This window comes from Ammospiza caudacuta, chromosome 24 (assembly GCF_027887145.1).
Source record: "Ammospiza caudacuta isolate bAmmCau1 chromosome 24, bAmmCau1.pri, whole genome shotgun sequence".
Taxonomy (NCBI): Eukaryota; Metazoa; Chordata; class Aves; order Passeriformes; family Passerellidae; genus Ammospiza; species Ammospiza caudacuta.
In genome coordinates this window covers 2260149-2273851 of record NC_080616.1, presented here as the reverse complement: position 1 = coordinate 2273851, position 13703 = coordinate 2260149, and the positions used below count along the sequence as shown (strand labels likewise).

General features: G+C 59.4%; 1 protein-coding gene across 2 annotated transcripts; it reads left to right on the top strand.

Annotated features, from left to right (window-relative positions):
* On the top strand, nt 1-10694 carry LAD1 (ladinin 1). 2 transcript variants are annotated; one of them, XM_058819515.1, is made up of 10 exons: nt 1-292; nt 3589-3729; nt 4912-5389; nt 5823-5954; nt 6634-6683; nt 7387-7459; nt 7839-7970; nt 8249-8338; nt 9357-9434; nt 9745-10694. In XM_058819515.1, exons 1-10 carry the CDS (start codon nt 255-257, stop codon nt 9751-9753), a joined length of 1221 nt encoding a protein of 406 aa, XP_058675498.1. In that variant the 5' UTR covers nt 1-254; the 3' UTR covers nt 9754-10694. The 2 variants fall into 2 exon arrangements, with proteins under 2 accessions (XP_058675498.1, XP_058675497.1); XM_058819514.1 differs by having other exon boundaries at nt 5820-5954.
* Nucleotides 10695-13703: the final 3009 nt, after the last annotated feature.

The window sequence follows — 13703 nt, the reverse complement described above, 5'->3', positions numbered from 1 at the left end:
CAGGGCGGCCCTGGCCGCTAGCACACAAATCACAGCCCTGCCTGTGCCAGGTAGATAAGGAACCATGTGATGCGGCTGGTGGGAGCAGGCAGGCAGGGTGAAGGTGCACAGGGAAATAACCTTGCAGGGAGTTCCTCCCTCCCTCCGTCCCTCCCTCCTCAGAGCAGAGTCTCCGGGCAGCGCCGAGCCCCGGCTCCCTGGGCCTGGATGCCCGCTCAGCTTCTGGGGCCTCTCTGAACTCCCGGCCAGCAGCGATGTCCTTCAGCAGGAGGAACTGGTCCGATCTCTCCAGGTGAGTGCTGGGGATCAGTGCTTAACCCTTTAAGGAGGGGTGAGAGTGGCCAAGGGGCTTGGGGAGGATGGGAGGAGGGGGCAGCTGCCCTGGGGGTGTTTGCTGTTTGCAGAGGTGAATGCCAGCCCCACGGAGAGCTCGGCGCTGCTGGAGTTCCTTGTGGCTGGGCAAGATCAGAGGCGTTTTTGTTTCTGCTGCCTGGGGAAGCTGGGCCAGGCACAGGAGAATTACCTGGATAAGTGTTCTCGTGCCATGCTGGATACATTTTGGGTCTGGTTTGCCTTTCTTTGGGGAACAGACCATCTGGGCTGTGCCTCCAGCCTTGCTCTGAGCTGCCTGGAGGTGTTTGCCTCCCTCCATGCCCATGCAGCCCCCGGGTGTGAGTCCTGCTCTGCCTGCGGAGTCTGCAGCCCCTCCTGTGCTGAGCCAGCCCTGATTCAGCGGCACTGAGCAACCCCTGAGCAATCCCTGAGCAACCCCTGAGCAATCCCTGAGCAATCCCCGCAGCACTGCCAGCTCCCTCGGCTCCCCAAAGAGTGCTCCAGAGCAGGGGAGGCTCCTGGGCACCCTGGGCTGGGTCAGGCTCTCACACGAGGCTGGGGCGAGGTGGGATCAGCCCTGACCCCCTGCAGACCCCAGGGCAGCCTAGGCTGGGGATGGAAACTCAAACAGAGCCATGCTGTGCCACCATCAGAGCAGGAACCCCGGCCCAAATGGATGCTATGGCTCTGAGACTTAATTGCAAACCTCAGTACCAGGTGTAAGAAGGGGAGTCCACAGAATCCCAGACTGGTTTGGGTGGGAAGGACCTTAAAGCTCATCCAGTCCCACCCCTGCCATGGCAGGGACACCTTCCACTGTCCCAGGCTGCTCCAAGCCCTGTCCAGCCTGGCCTTGGGCACTGCCAGGGATCCAGGGGCAGCCACAGCTGCTGTGAGTGCCCTGGGTGCCAGGGCCTGCTCACTCTCACTGTGAAAAACTTCCTTATCTTAGTTGAGACCCCTCTGCTCAGAGGCCACCAGCTCTCAGCTGCCTGTGGTGTGGGTGGAACAGACCCAGAGGCCCCTCCAGCCCTGTCCTGGTCCATCTCCCCTGAGCCAGACCTGCCCCAACCCCAGCCCAGCTGGGTCCTGCATCCCGTGTGCTTCCCAAGCCCAGGAGGCATTTCCTGAGCTCTCCTGAGATGAGGCAGCACTGAAACAGCAGAAATGTCAGAAACCTCTGCACTAATTATTGACAGGGCAGGAGAGGACAAGGCAGGGACGCTTGCCAAAGTTTTTTACTCATCTCTTTCAGCTAAAAAAGGTAAGACAGCAAAAAATAAATCCATCTTTGAAAAGAGGAGAGAAAGATTGGCAGAGTGAATCCATAGCCTGATGGGTGGATCACTTAATTAAAATAACGAGGAGCTGCCTGTGGATAGTGCCAGGTTTTGTGCTGCCTCAGAAGGAGCTACGGTAATTCAAGGCAGGAAAATCCCATTTTCACTTGGAAGGAGGCTGTGTAAAATCAAAGAAGTTCCTGGTTGTTGTGAGGATTTAGCTCAGCATTAATGCTCCGTGAGGTCACTGCTTGAGGGACAGGAGTGCAGAGCACCAGGATCTGTGTCCCCTCCCCGGGAATCTGCGGCTGGGATGTGCGGGCTGGGATGTGCCCGGGAGCGCCGGGGCTGTGCGAGCACGGCCGGGCTGTCCCAGCCGGGGCTGCTCCCTGGGCTGTCCCATCCAGGGGATGCTCCCTGGCTGTCCCAGCCTTCTCCAGCCCCGTCCATCCCGGTGCTGAGCAGGCATCAGAGCCCGCCCGGAGCTCCCCAGCCTGGGTCCGATTGCTGCTGGGGCTGTTCGGCTGCGGGGCCAGTGGAGGGAAGGGCAGGGCAGGGCAGCCCTGTCCCCAGCCCGGCACAGCCCTGTCCCCAGCCCTGTCCCCAGCCCACACTGCCCTGTCGCAGCCCTGCCCTGTCCCTGTCCCCAGCCCTGTCCCCAGCCCTGCCCTGTCCTGCCCCTGTCCCCAGCCCTGTCCCCAGCCCTGTCCCCAGCCCGGCACAGCCCTGTCCCCAGCCCTGTCCTGTCCCCAGCCCTGTCCCAGCCCTGCCCTGTCCCTGTCCCCAGCCCTGTCCCCAGCCCTGTCCCCAGCCCTGTCCTGCCCCTGTCCCCAGCCCTGTCCCCAGCCCTGCCCTCGCCCCCTCCGCGCTCCGCTGCCCCGGCGCTCCCGCCCGCCCCGGCAGGAGGAGCAGAAGCCGCACAGAGCACTCGCGGGGGGTAAAGCGGATTAATTTATGACCGACTGGGATTACTGAGTAACTCAGAACCAGCCGCGAGTCCCCGCTCGCAATGCGGCCCTGCCCCTCTGACTTTCACTAAAAGTCAAATTGGTGGCAAAGGCTGAGCTGGGCTGAGCTCCTGGCACGGACCTGGGCAGGGAGGCTCCCCTGGGTGCCCTGCACTGTTTGTGGCCGATTGAGGGCTCGTGCTGGGGGAGAACCAGGCTCTGAAAAGCTCCATCAGCCAATAAAAATATTTTCCAGCACATTTCATGCACCAGCACAGAGGGTGGGCAGCTTTGGCACAGAGAATGGACGGCAGAGCTGGTGTTTTCTGGACAACTTTTTATTCCGAGTGGCATTTTATTAAAACAAAACAAAAACCAAAACTAATAAAACCCAACCCACATTGTGCAAAATAAAATGCTCAAAGATGATTCCAAATCTCATCTTTTGGTCTCAGTCTGTGATTATAAACAATTCCCAGTCCAGGCACATGCAGGGGAGTGGAGCCCTGCCAGCCCCATCCCCAGGCAGAGCCTCTTAGCAGTTGCCTTCAGCCTCTGAGACTTTTCATCTGAGGCTTTTTGCTCTATAAAAATTAAATTGCCATCACCACATCTTGGTTTTGGCCTAAAATCTTGTGCCATAGTAGTTACCCTTCCAGTTTGTGTGGTTGAGGTCTGTGTGGTAGCTCAAGGGTCCTGGTCTGGCTGAGCTACAGGTTCAATATCCTTCCCCTGCAAGGTTTGCTTAATGTAGGGACTCCTTTGAAATGAGTGCTCCCTCCAGCAGGAGAAAATGGGAGCTGGGAATACAAGTGCTTGTTTTGGGAAGGGCCTGCATCAGCTGGGTGGAGTGAGAGCCCTTTGGGGTGCTTGGCTCGTGCTGGCCCTGCTCTCCTCCAGCAAGGTGACTTCTGCCAGCCCTTGGCCTTGCCCAGGGTGTAGCGGTTCCTTTCTTGTCTGGCACCAGAGCTTCAGGGTGCCCATGCAGGATGCAGCCCCCCCATGTCTTTGTGTTTCCTCCCAAACAGCCTGGCCAGGCAGAGGACCCTGGAGGATGAGGAAGAGCAGCAAAGAGAGCGCCGCCGAAGGCACCGGAACCTGCTGTCATCCACCTCCACAGAGGAGGAACCTGCCAGCCCTGCCAAGGACACCAGCCCAGCCTCCAGCAGGTCTGTGGGGCCCTGCTGGCACTGGCCTGGCTCCTGACCCTGGGCCCTGGCTGAGCTGTGGGCAGAGCTCACAGCCCTGGGGAGGAGGGATGGGCACAAGGGGGGCACAAGGGGGACACCTCAGGTGGGCTCCCCATGGCACAGGGACTGGGGAAGGGCTGGTGCCATGGCCAGGCTCAGGGTGGGGCTGCAGGGGGATCTGCAGCAGGTGAGGGGTGCCCAGCTGTGCAGGGCAGCAGAGCAGGCAGAGCCTGGCTGGCTGTGCTGCCCCTCTGGACCTCACAGTGACGCTGTGGCTCCTTTGCTGAAGTGGGGATCTGAGCCAAGGGCTTTCCACTGGTGCTGCCAAAGTCCCTGGCTGCAGGGAGCTGGGGTTTGGAGGTACTCTGGGACCAGGCTGCCCTTACACAACCTGACCTACTCTCTAAATTGGTCCTGGGAGTGTCCAGTGTTTATGTGGTTTGTGTCCACAGTGACACTCCCACTCCAGAGGTGTTCCTGTGTTTCACAGGATGCAGTTGGGACACTTGGGCTGGATATGGGGAATGGCTAAAATGAACCAGGTGGGAAGGACAAGGTGCTGACACAGGCTGGCCATGTGGTGATTGCAATTCAGGAGGAGGGCAGATGTTATCCCTTCTCCTCCCCAGTGCTGGGAGTGTGCAGACACAGCCTGCCAGGTGTCCTCCTGCCCCTTCCCAGGCCTTGTGCCTGTTTGCCTGGGGGAAGGAAGGGAAACAGCTTGTCACTGTGGGTGGACCTGCCAGAGCAGATTGGCTTCCAGCCAACACTTCCCACTTTAAGTTGGTGGGATTTTTCCTAGTCCAGTGAAGAGTCACAGCCACACTTCTTATCCAGCAGCAGACCCAGCACACTGCCCTGAGCCTGGATCTCCTTGGCACAGGATTGGTGGGTCCTGGTGTCCTGGAATGAGGCTGCAGAAATGCTTCATCTCTATGACAGAAAGGATAAAAAAGAATTTTAATGCAAACTTTTTCTCAGACAGCCGAGCTGGGGTGATGGGGATGAGAGTGGCTGCAAGCCTGGTCTGCAGGGAGGACTCCAGGATGTTTGTGGGATTTTTATGTCCTCTCCAGAGCCTTTTGCCTCACTTGCAGCATGAAATGCACCCCTCTAGGCCCAGGTGCAGAGGTTGTCATCCCATGTTGTCCCTGTCCTTAGACCTTCGTCCCTGGTGAAGCCGCAGTCCCCGGAGGACGGGGAGGAGCGAAAGCTCTCAGAGGTGCTGAAGACACAGGAGGGGAGAAGGACGAGGTGCCTCCCAGCCGTGTCCGAAAAGCTGCGACAGGAGAAGGAGCAGAAGGAGGCGGGGGCGGCAGAGAGCTGCCCGCAGACAGAGGCACAGCCCCGCGGGAGGCAGCAGAGCGGCCGCGCTGCAGAGGAGGCGCCCGGGGGCAGGGGGGACCCGGCCCGGGACAGGAACCCGGAGCCAGCCCCCGAGAGGAAGGTGATGCTGAGGGCACGGCTCCAGGACACAGACCAGGGAGTGCAGGCTGCTCGGGGGGAGAAGAGGAAGGAGGCAAAGGAGCCACCAGAGGTGGGGAGCTGCCGGCTCCGGGAGGTGAAGATCCTCACCAGGGTGGGGAACCGCAGCGCAGAAGAGAAAACCTCAGCGGTGACCTCATCTCCAGAGCAGCAGGTAAGCAGGAATGGATGGGGCACCAGGCCTCGGTGGGGAGAGGTTCTCACCTCTCCTGGCTGCTGGGAGAGCCAGAGAAAGACACAGCCCAAAAGTACCAGGAGAGAAATGGGACCTGATGGATTTTGAGGAAGGATTTTTGGAGAGCTGCAAAGCACGAGGTGGTGAACAGGGTCCCACCACCTCCTTCCCCTCCCTGGTCTGTGCTGTCCTGATCACCTTCTCCAGCAAGTCCTGCTGATTGCCATCATGGGGACACTGAAGGGCTGTTGGGGACTCTGTATGTCCAACGGAGACAGGAAAGGTTTGGAGGATTTTGTTCTCAAACTCTGGCCTCCAACCCAGTTCCTGCCCTGACTGTCCCACTCCTGCACCTCAGTCCTCCCTGCAGGCTCTGCAGGGATGCATCTGAGGTCTCCTTTTTCCTCAGCAGCCATTCAGGAACCCCTCAAAGCAGGTAATCCAGCTGTCCCCTCCCCAAGATGAAGCTGAAGAAAAGCCAGAGCCTTCTCCAACCCACGTCACCTCCATCCGAAGGGCCAGCCCCAGAACCGTCTCCTTCAGGGTAAGAGCTGAAGCAGGTGGGGAAAGGATTCCAGTGACCGGAGGAGGATGGGGGGAAGGAAGGATTGCTGTGGCCCCTGGAGTATGTGGGCAGAACCTGTTTCCAGAAGTGTGCTCAAAACTTCCCCTTGGTCTGGGCGCTGCAGTCCTGCTTCCCTCTTCCCCCTGTTTTCCTTCTCCACGAGGATGAGCCTGTCCAGTTCATCCACCTTTTGCTGGCCAGAAAACTTATGGGAAGTGATGAGAAAACCGGGAACTCATTGTCCTCAGAATTTCCAGAGCCACAGGAATTGCCATCCCCTTTCCAGCCTTTCCAGTCTTATGTGAAAGCACAGGATAAAAATAGCATCCATGTTACAGTCTGAGAATATATTTCATTTCAAAAGAGATCTCTGGAATGAAGTGATTGGAGAGACTGGGAAAGCCTAGACCTGTCAAGATCATCCCTGCTGTGAGTCAGGGCTGACTGGCTACACTTGATTGACTTCCATGAGGCTTGACTGGAAATAAAACGGTTATCACCATAAAGTGTCTATGGTCTGGGGAGCTTTGATATGAGATAAGCTCTAGTGTGGGTGCAAATGGAGTTTTCCTGGGGGAGATCAGTGAGATAGTGTCTCCCATGCTTATCTTGGATAAGCAAAGTTCACTGCAGGATCTCCTCTCCTTGTCTCTTCCAGATCATCTCCAAGAAGCAGAAAGAAGAGAGCCAAAGCCCTCTCACAAGGAGGTCAGCACCTCTCGTCGTGTTGCTTTGGTCCTGCTGGGCAGGAATGGCCATGCTCTGTTTTCCAAGGCAGGAGAAGGTGCTGGGGCCTGGCTCAGATCTGCTGGACATTGGTCCCCAGCCCTGTGGAGTGGCAGGGGACAGAACAATGTCCAAGTGCAGCTTGCATCTGAATGAGATCCTGGAACCACAGAATGGTTTGGGCTCCAAGGGACCCTGCAGATCTCACTCCAGCCCCTGCCATGGGCAGGGACATCCTCCACTGTCCCAGGTTGCTCCAATATCCCCCAGCAAGCCCCCACTTCTCTGGGGTCATGGAGCTCCATGTTGGTGCTTGTGTGCACAGGTCCCATCCATGGGGACATCAAAGCAGCTCCATGACAGCCTGACCTGGCTTTGGTGACCAGATCAGGGGCAGGTGTATGCAGAGCCACACTGACATTGGGGGTGATGCATTCAGGGCTGGCAGGGCTGAACCCAGGGCAGGCTGAGGAGCTCTGAGCTGTTTTGGTGTTGAGTATGGCCCTAGAAAGGCAGTGACACCCAGAGAGCTCAGTCACCAGCAGGACTGGGTTGTCTGGTGCACCTGGCAGAGATACAGGAGTGCTGGGTGGGATGGGGCCTTCTCCTGCTGCCCCAGGACCATGGGCTGATCCCAGGACATCCTGGGGGGGGCCTGTTTCAACTCTTCCCTCTTGTTCCCCAGTGCGAGTCTGAGGATCCCAGGCAGCAACAGCACCATTGGGGAGAAGCTGGAAAAGTACAACTCGGCTGTGCAGGTACTGAGGGCCCTCAGCAGAGCCAGGAGGGAGTGGGGGACAGAGAGGGGTGGCCTGGAGCCGAGTGGGGAGGGGGGGCCTGAGCTGCACCAAGTACAGAGCTGATGGGGGTGAAGGAGGTGGAAAGGCAGGAAAAGGGATTGGCTTCAGGGTTTTAGGAGCAGGGACCCTTGCAGGGGTCCGGGGATGCTGCATGGCCCTGCAGGGAGGAGAGGTCCTGTGGAGAGGCTCTGGGGGTGCTGTGGTCCGCTGAGGGGAGCAGTGATGGGCAGGGGGGACCGGACCCCAAGGGCTCAGGGTATGAGCCAGAAGCTGGACTTTTCCTTTTCATCGCGGCATGCAGCACAGCCCCGCTGACGCCCCTCTCTGTCTCTCGCAGCGCTCGGAGGGGGTGAAATCCTCCATGCCGGCCCAGAAGAGCCGCCTGCTCTCCTCGGAGGGGGTGGCGAGCAAGCGCAACTTCTTCGAGCGCAGCGCTCCGGGCAAGGCCGAGCCGGCGGCTCCCAGGAAGGTGAGGCCGGAGCGGGCCCGGAGCGCTCTGTGCGGGGTGGGCACCGCTCTGGGGCGAATTTCCCCTCTCCCGATCCAGGCTTGGCCTGGCAGGCTGCGGCAGGGATGGGAGAGCCGGTGCCAGGGCTGCCCCGGCGCTGTGTGGGTTCTTGCCGAGCTCTGGAATTTGGGGAGCTGGGATGGAGCCAGTGTGTGGGCTGGGCCCTGCGGACCGGGCCGGGTTACATTCGTGCAGGCAGAGCCGCTGCTGTAACCCCGGTGTCCCTCTCTGTGCCACAGGACAGCCTCAAGATCCCAGGGTCGGTGACATCCCGCATTAATCTGTGGATCAGCCGAGCTCAGGAGCCTGCCAAGGAGGAGAACGGCAAGGTAGCAGCTTGTGTCAGCCTCAAGTGAGAGCCCTGGGAGCAGGCAGGCTCACAGGACATGGTGCTGTGACTTGGGGTGGTGTTGAAGGGTGGATGATCCCTTGGCTGAACCTATTAAAGGGTTTGGGAGCAGTTTAGCCAGGTTTGGAGGTGTCAGAGCTGCAGGAACACCACAATGAGATATCAGGGCTCTCCTTGCTGCTGCATCCTGACTGTGAGCCCAGAATTCCCAGGACAGCTGATTCCAGCCCTTGAGGAGGGAGAGGCGCCAGCTGGGTGCATGTCCCAGGACATGCAGGGGTACCTGACCCTGCCCCCAGCATGATCCCATCTCTGCCATCCATCTCCTCTGTCTGGATGAACAGCTCTGCCTGGGGCCAGTGGGACAGGAGCTGTGTGCTCAGCCCTGCAGCTCTGAGGGGCTTGAGGGGTCTGGAGTCATCTGCACCCCCACTTGAAACCAGCCCCCTAAAATGAGGGGGTCTCGTGGCTGTGGGTGCCAAGTGCTCAGCCAAGGGGACTCAGAGGTCACCACTTGGCCACGTGCAGGGGAGGGACAAGAGAGCCTTTGGTTGTTTGGTGTTCCTGGAAAGGAGGGGCTCAGCAGCTCCTGGGCAGGGCTCACTGCTCACAGCAGGGAGGGCTTTGGCCCCTGCTGGCAGCCCAGGAGGGGCAGCTCCAGCCCAGCCCTGCAGCCAGGGAAGGTGAGTCCAGGCTGGGCTGGGAGATCAGCACTGCCCAGACGTGTCTGTGCCAGCAAAGGGTTTGCTCCTGGGGTGACTCCTGGGGAAGGCCTGCAGCTCCTTGGTCAGTTCTCCTTCAAAAGCACCTGCTCCACTTCTGTGGCTGGAGCTGCCCTTGGCTCTGAGGGTCTCCCAGGTGCAGGAAGGATCCCAAAGCTGGCTGGTTTCACCTAGACACTGTGTGCTTCAAGGTCTGGGTACAGTCACACCAAGGCAATGCTGCACATGATGCTTGGGGAAAACTTCTCCTGATACTTCTGACTCTTCTGTTTGCAGGAAATCCGGAGAATCAACAGCCTGGCAAAGCGAGATGTCTGGATAAAGCAGCCTGGAGACACCTCTGGAGACACCAAGGTAATTTTGGAGCTGCTCTGGAACCTGGTGCATCATCTGAGGCAGAGGCAGGATATACAGGGAGAGGTGACGTGGGGGAATCAGGACCCTGTGACTTTGGGAAGTCAGCAGTAGGGGACAACTGGAGGCATCTGTGAGGGAGAGGAGGACTCTGGTCTGGGAGGAGAAGGGAAGGGGCTGTCATGGGGTTTAGGGGATCCCTGCCTGCCCCATCCCCTGCTGGGCTCAGCCACCGTCCTGGTTAAAGCAGCTGCTCTGGGGGGGTTGCAGTCTCAGGCACAGCCTCAGTGGTTCCCACTTTGTTTTGCAGTTGCAGTAACACCAGCTGTGCTATCAGACCATCTGGGAAAAACTGGTTTGCTCCAAAGATCAAAGCCCAGCCCTACCCAACCGTCCAGCAGCCACTGCCACGAGTCCCCTGTGCCATGTGTGGGTGCAGCCCAGGGCATGGGGTCCTCTGCTTGTGGGATGGGAAGGAAGAAGCCTGGAAGAGTCTCCCTGTGCCCCCAGTCCCCATCACTGCCTGTCTGTGGGTCTGTCCAGGCCTGCAGGCTCCCCACAGATGCTGAAGGCAAACTCCTGCCTTGTTTGCCCAGCTCATTTTGCTCTTCTGTTCCTGATCTCTGCCTATGCCCCAGAGCTGCCCTGGCCAAGGGATCCCCACAGGGCTCCCTGGCAGCTGGAGGATGTCAGAACCTGCCTGCCTGAGGGAGCTCCTGCTGCACATCCATGGACCACGTCTGTCCCTGCTGCCTGGGGCAGGCACTGTCACCCTGCCAGGCTGTCCCTGCCACAGGGGCACAACCAGAGGCTCATGAAGCCACACGAGTGCTCAGAGATGTCCCATGGAATGAGGGGGGACTTGGCCCTGGTGTTTCCCTCCACACACAGCTGAACCAGAGACTTGTCCTTGTCCCTGCCATCCCCTGCCCCTGCAGGCACTGACCCTTCATCCAGTGACCCAGGGGAGCTGAGCTGGCCCTGGCCATGGCCACAGCCCTGTTGGGGGATTTCATGGAGCTGAGTGCCCCGGGCTGGGCCCCATTTCCCTCTTGCCTTTCCTCCTGAGCCCTATGCTGTGCAGCCCCTGATCCTGCATTCCCGTGGCTGCTGAGCCCACCCAGCAGGGATGGGGGATGCTCTCTCACAGCCTTTAGGGTGGCTTTAGGGTGCCATGGGCAAAGGACTCAAATTCTCTGATTGGGGCCATTCTTTGCGTTTGGGTTGTGCCTTGAACAACCACTGTGGTGACAAATTCAGTGTGGGAATCTGCTGCTGCCCCTGGAGCTGATCCTGCTTGTTAGGCTTGGGAAAGGACTCTGCTTTTTTTTGTTTTCTAATAAAAGTTGCTCTTTCTAAAACATTCCTGGTCACCTACTGCTGGTCTGGGACTGGAAACTGTTCCCTTCCCTTCTCCCGACAAGGGGAAAATAAGGAAAACCCCGAATCCAATGTGTCCTGGGGGTTAAAAGCAGACTCTTCCCTTGTCATTGCAGCATCCCGCGGTGGGAGCAGGGCTGCGGGAGCCGGGCCGGAGCTGCGGGCAGGGGCTGCTCCTGTGCTGGTGACAGCGCTGCCTTATCAGCGTCCCGGCCGCGGTGACAGCTGGGCTGGCTTGTGTCAGCCCCTCGGGCACTCACGTATCTCGCTCCGGAGGGTTTAAAATAGCAAATCTCTGAGGCCACACAATAGCTTGGGCTTATATGGGCTCCTGGGGGGGAAGGGGGAGCGGCGGAGGGGGCCAGGGCCGCGGCTGCCGAAATAGCAGCTCACAAGTGTTGCATTCCTCGCTGGGCGCCGGGCACATTCCTGCGGCGCTGCCCGCCCCGGGGTGGGCGCTGCAGCCCCTTAAAGCCTCCTGGCCCAAAGAGCCTTGCCCAGACCCCGCGGCTCCCCGCACTCCCGCAGCTCCGGCGCCCAGGTACGGCTGGGGCGGCGCCCGGCCCGCGGGGGATCGGCCCCAGGATGGGGTCCGGGATGGGCTCAGGATCGGCCCGGGATGGGCTCCGGGATGGGATCCAGGATGGGGTCCGGAATGGGCTCAGGATCGGCCCGGGATGGGCTCGGGATCGGCCCGGGATGGGATCCTGGATGGCTCTGGGATGGGCTCGGGATGGGGTCCGGGATGGGGTCCGGGATGGGCTCAGGATGGGCCCCGAGGTGGGGTCCAGGATGGGATCCGGGATGGGCTCCGGGATGGGCTCGGGATGGGCTCCGGGCTCGGGGCATCACCGGCTGCCCCTCGGGGGATCTGGTCCGGGATGGGGTCCAGGATCGGCTCCGGGATGGGCCCCGGGATGGGCTCTGGGATGGGCTCGGGATGGGCTCTGGGATCGGAGTGTCCCCAGCCGCCCCTCGGGGGAATCGGCTCCGGGATGGGCTCAGGGATGGGCTCCAGGATGACTCTGGAATGGGCTCTGGGATGGGCTCCCGGATCGGGGCATCCCCAGCTGCCCCTCCGCAGGGATCGGCTCCGGTCTCGCCTCTGGTCTCGGCTCCGGGTCGGGCTCCAGGCTCGGGGTGCCCCAGCCGCTCTCCCCGGTGTTTTATGCCATGCAGGCATTCCCATGCATAAAGCATCTGCAGCCTCTCCCGTGGGTTGTGTTTGCCGTTTCTCTTTTGGACCACCCTGGTGGGTGCCCAGGTGGCTCAGAGGGATTTTGGCTGCCCTGGGAAATCTCCCGAATCCCATTCCCTTGTCTGCAGTGACAGCAGGGATGGGATGCCCATGGGCAGCCTGGCCCTGGCTCTGTGGCAGCCCAGGGGTGGGATGGGGTGGGGTGGGGTGGGATGAGATGGGATGGGATGGGATGGGATGGGATGGGATGGGATGGGATGGGATGGGATGGGATGGGAAGGGAAGGGAAGGGATGGGAAGGGAAGGGAAGGGAAGGGATGGGATGGGAAGGGAAGGGAAGGGATGGGATGGGAAGGGAAGGGAAGGGATGGGATGGGATGCTGCTGTGCCTGGTCTGACCCTGCCAAGCAGACCTGGAGCAGGGACATGACCCATTCTTGGGAAAGGAGAGCTCCATGTCTGGGCAGCCTGGAGGAAAGCAGAGACTCAGAACTGTGGAGGATTAACTGAGCCCCAGAGCTGTGAGCAGCCAGCCCTGAGTTAAAGGATAGGGGGATTTCAAGGAGTGTGAGGAATATCTGGATTGTTTAATACACAGCAAATTCTGGGAGATTTTTTTCTAGCCAGTGCAATGTTTCCTCTTCATCTCTGTAATATCTGCTGGGTTCTCCTAATTCTACCAAATCAAGATTTCCAAGCTTTAATGAAAAGGTTTATGTGTTTCTGTGCAGAGGATGCATAAATACTTCCTTGAGCCACTTTCTCTTTTGTGTATCCTCTTAACAGTGGCAGACTGGTTGCTGTTCCCTCAGCTCTGTGGGATCTAACGGTGTCTGAGGGAGGAGGGCAGTGAGGATGTAGGAAGAGGCTTGGGGACTGGGAACCCTCTTCTCCCATGCCATGAAATGATTGTGTGGAGCTCAGATTTGGCCAAACTTGGGGCATCAGGACCATGCTGAGCCTGGGGGAAAAGTGGGACTTGCTGTTGGTGGGAAGCAGGGATCCTGGGGATGGTGCTGGAGCCAAGCCCCAGACCCAACCCAGGAAGGGGAACAGTGGTGGCAGGAGCAGTGACCCCGAGGCAGAGGGGGCTGAGTTCTGCCTTTATTTGTCTCCAAAAAGCTCCTTGTGAGGAACAGTGAGATTAGAGACCCTCTGGAGCCGTGGGTATGCCAAGGTTCCCCTCCTGGAATGCCCCTTTGCCATGCCTGAGCATTCCAGCCCTGGCTCCAGCATCCTGAATAAGCACTCCTGAGGCCTGGCCTCCCCATCCCGGGTAATGAATGCCTGACAGATGCAAACAGGAGCAGTTGCTCCCAGACTCTGGGTAGCAGCAGCAGGGAAGTCTTGCTGCTCTGGGAACAGGTGCTTCAGCACATGGAAGTTATTTCTGAGCTGCCTTGCATCGTCCTGTGGCATCTCAGCCCTGCTGAGGGTTGGCATGAGCAGGGAACAGGACTGGGCTTGGGCTGGGCTGGGCTGGGCTCTGGATGGGGCTCTGGGCTGCTCCAGGATGTCCAGGGATGGGGCTGGTGGGTGCAGATCTCCCAGTGCAGTGCTGGGTGAAGGTCAGATAAGGTGAGATAATGAGCAAAGTCCTCCTGAGCACAGCTGGGAGGGAGACAGATGTGCTAGGAGGATGAAAAGCTGTTTCTGCAGATGTTTTAGCCCTAAAATGAGGGCTAAGTTAC

Excerpts from the sequence above, each read along its gene's own strand:
- LAD1 (XM_058819514.1), top strand. The coding sequence starts at position 255 with ATGTCCTTCAGCAGGAGGAACTGGTCCGATCTCTCCAG. Across the intron at positions 7,971-8,248 it reads AGCCGGCGGCTCCCAGGAAG|GACAGCCTCAAGATCCCAGG; the intron begins GTGAGGCCGGAG and ends TCTGTGCCACAG. Across the intron at positions 8,339-9,356 it reads CCAAGGAGGAGAACGGCAAG|GAAATCCGGAGAATCAACAG; the intron begins GTAGCAGCTTGT and ends TTCTGTTTGCAG.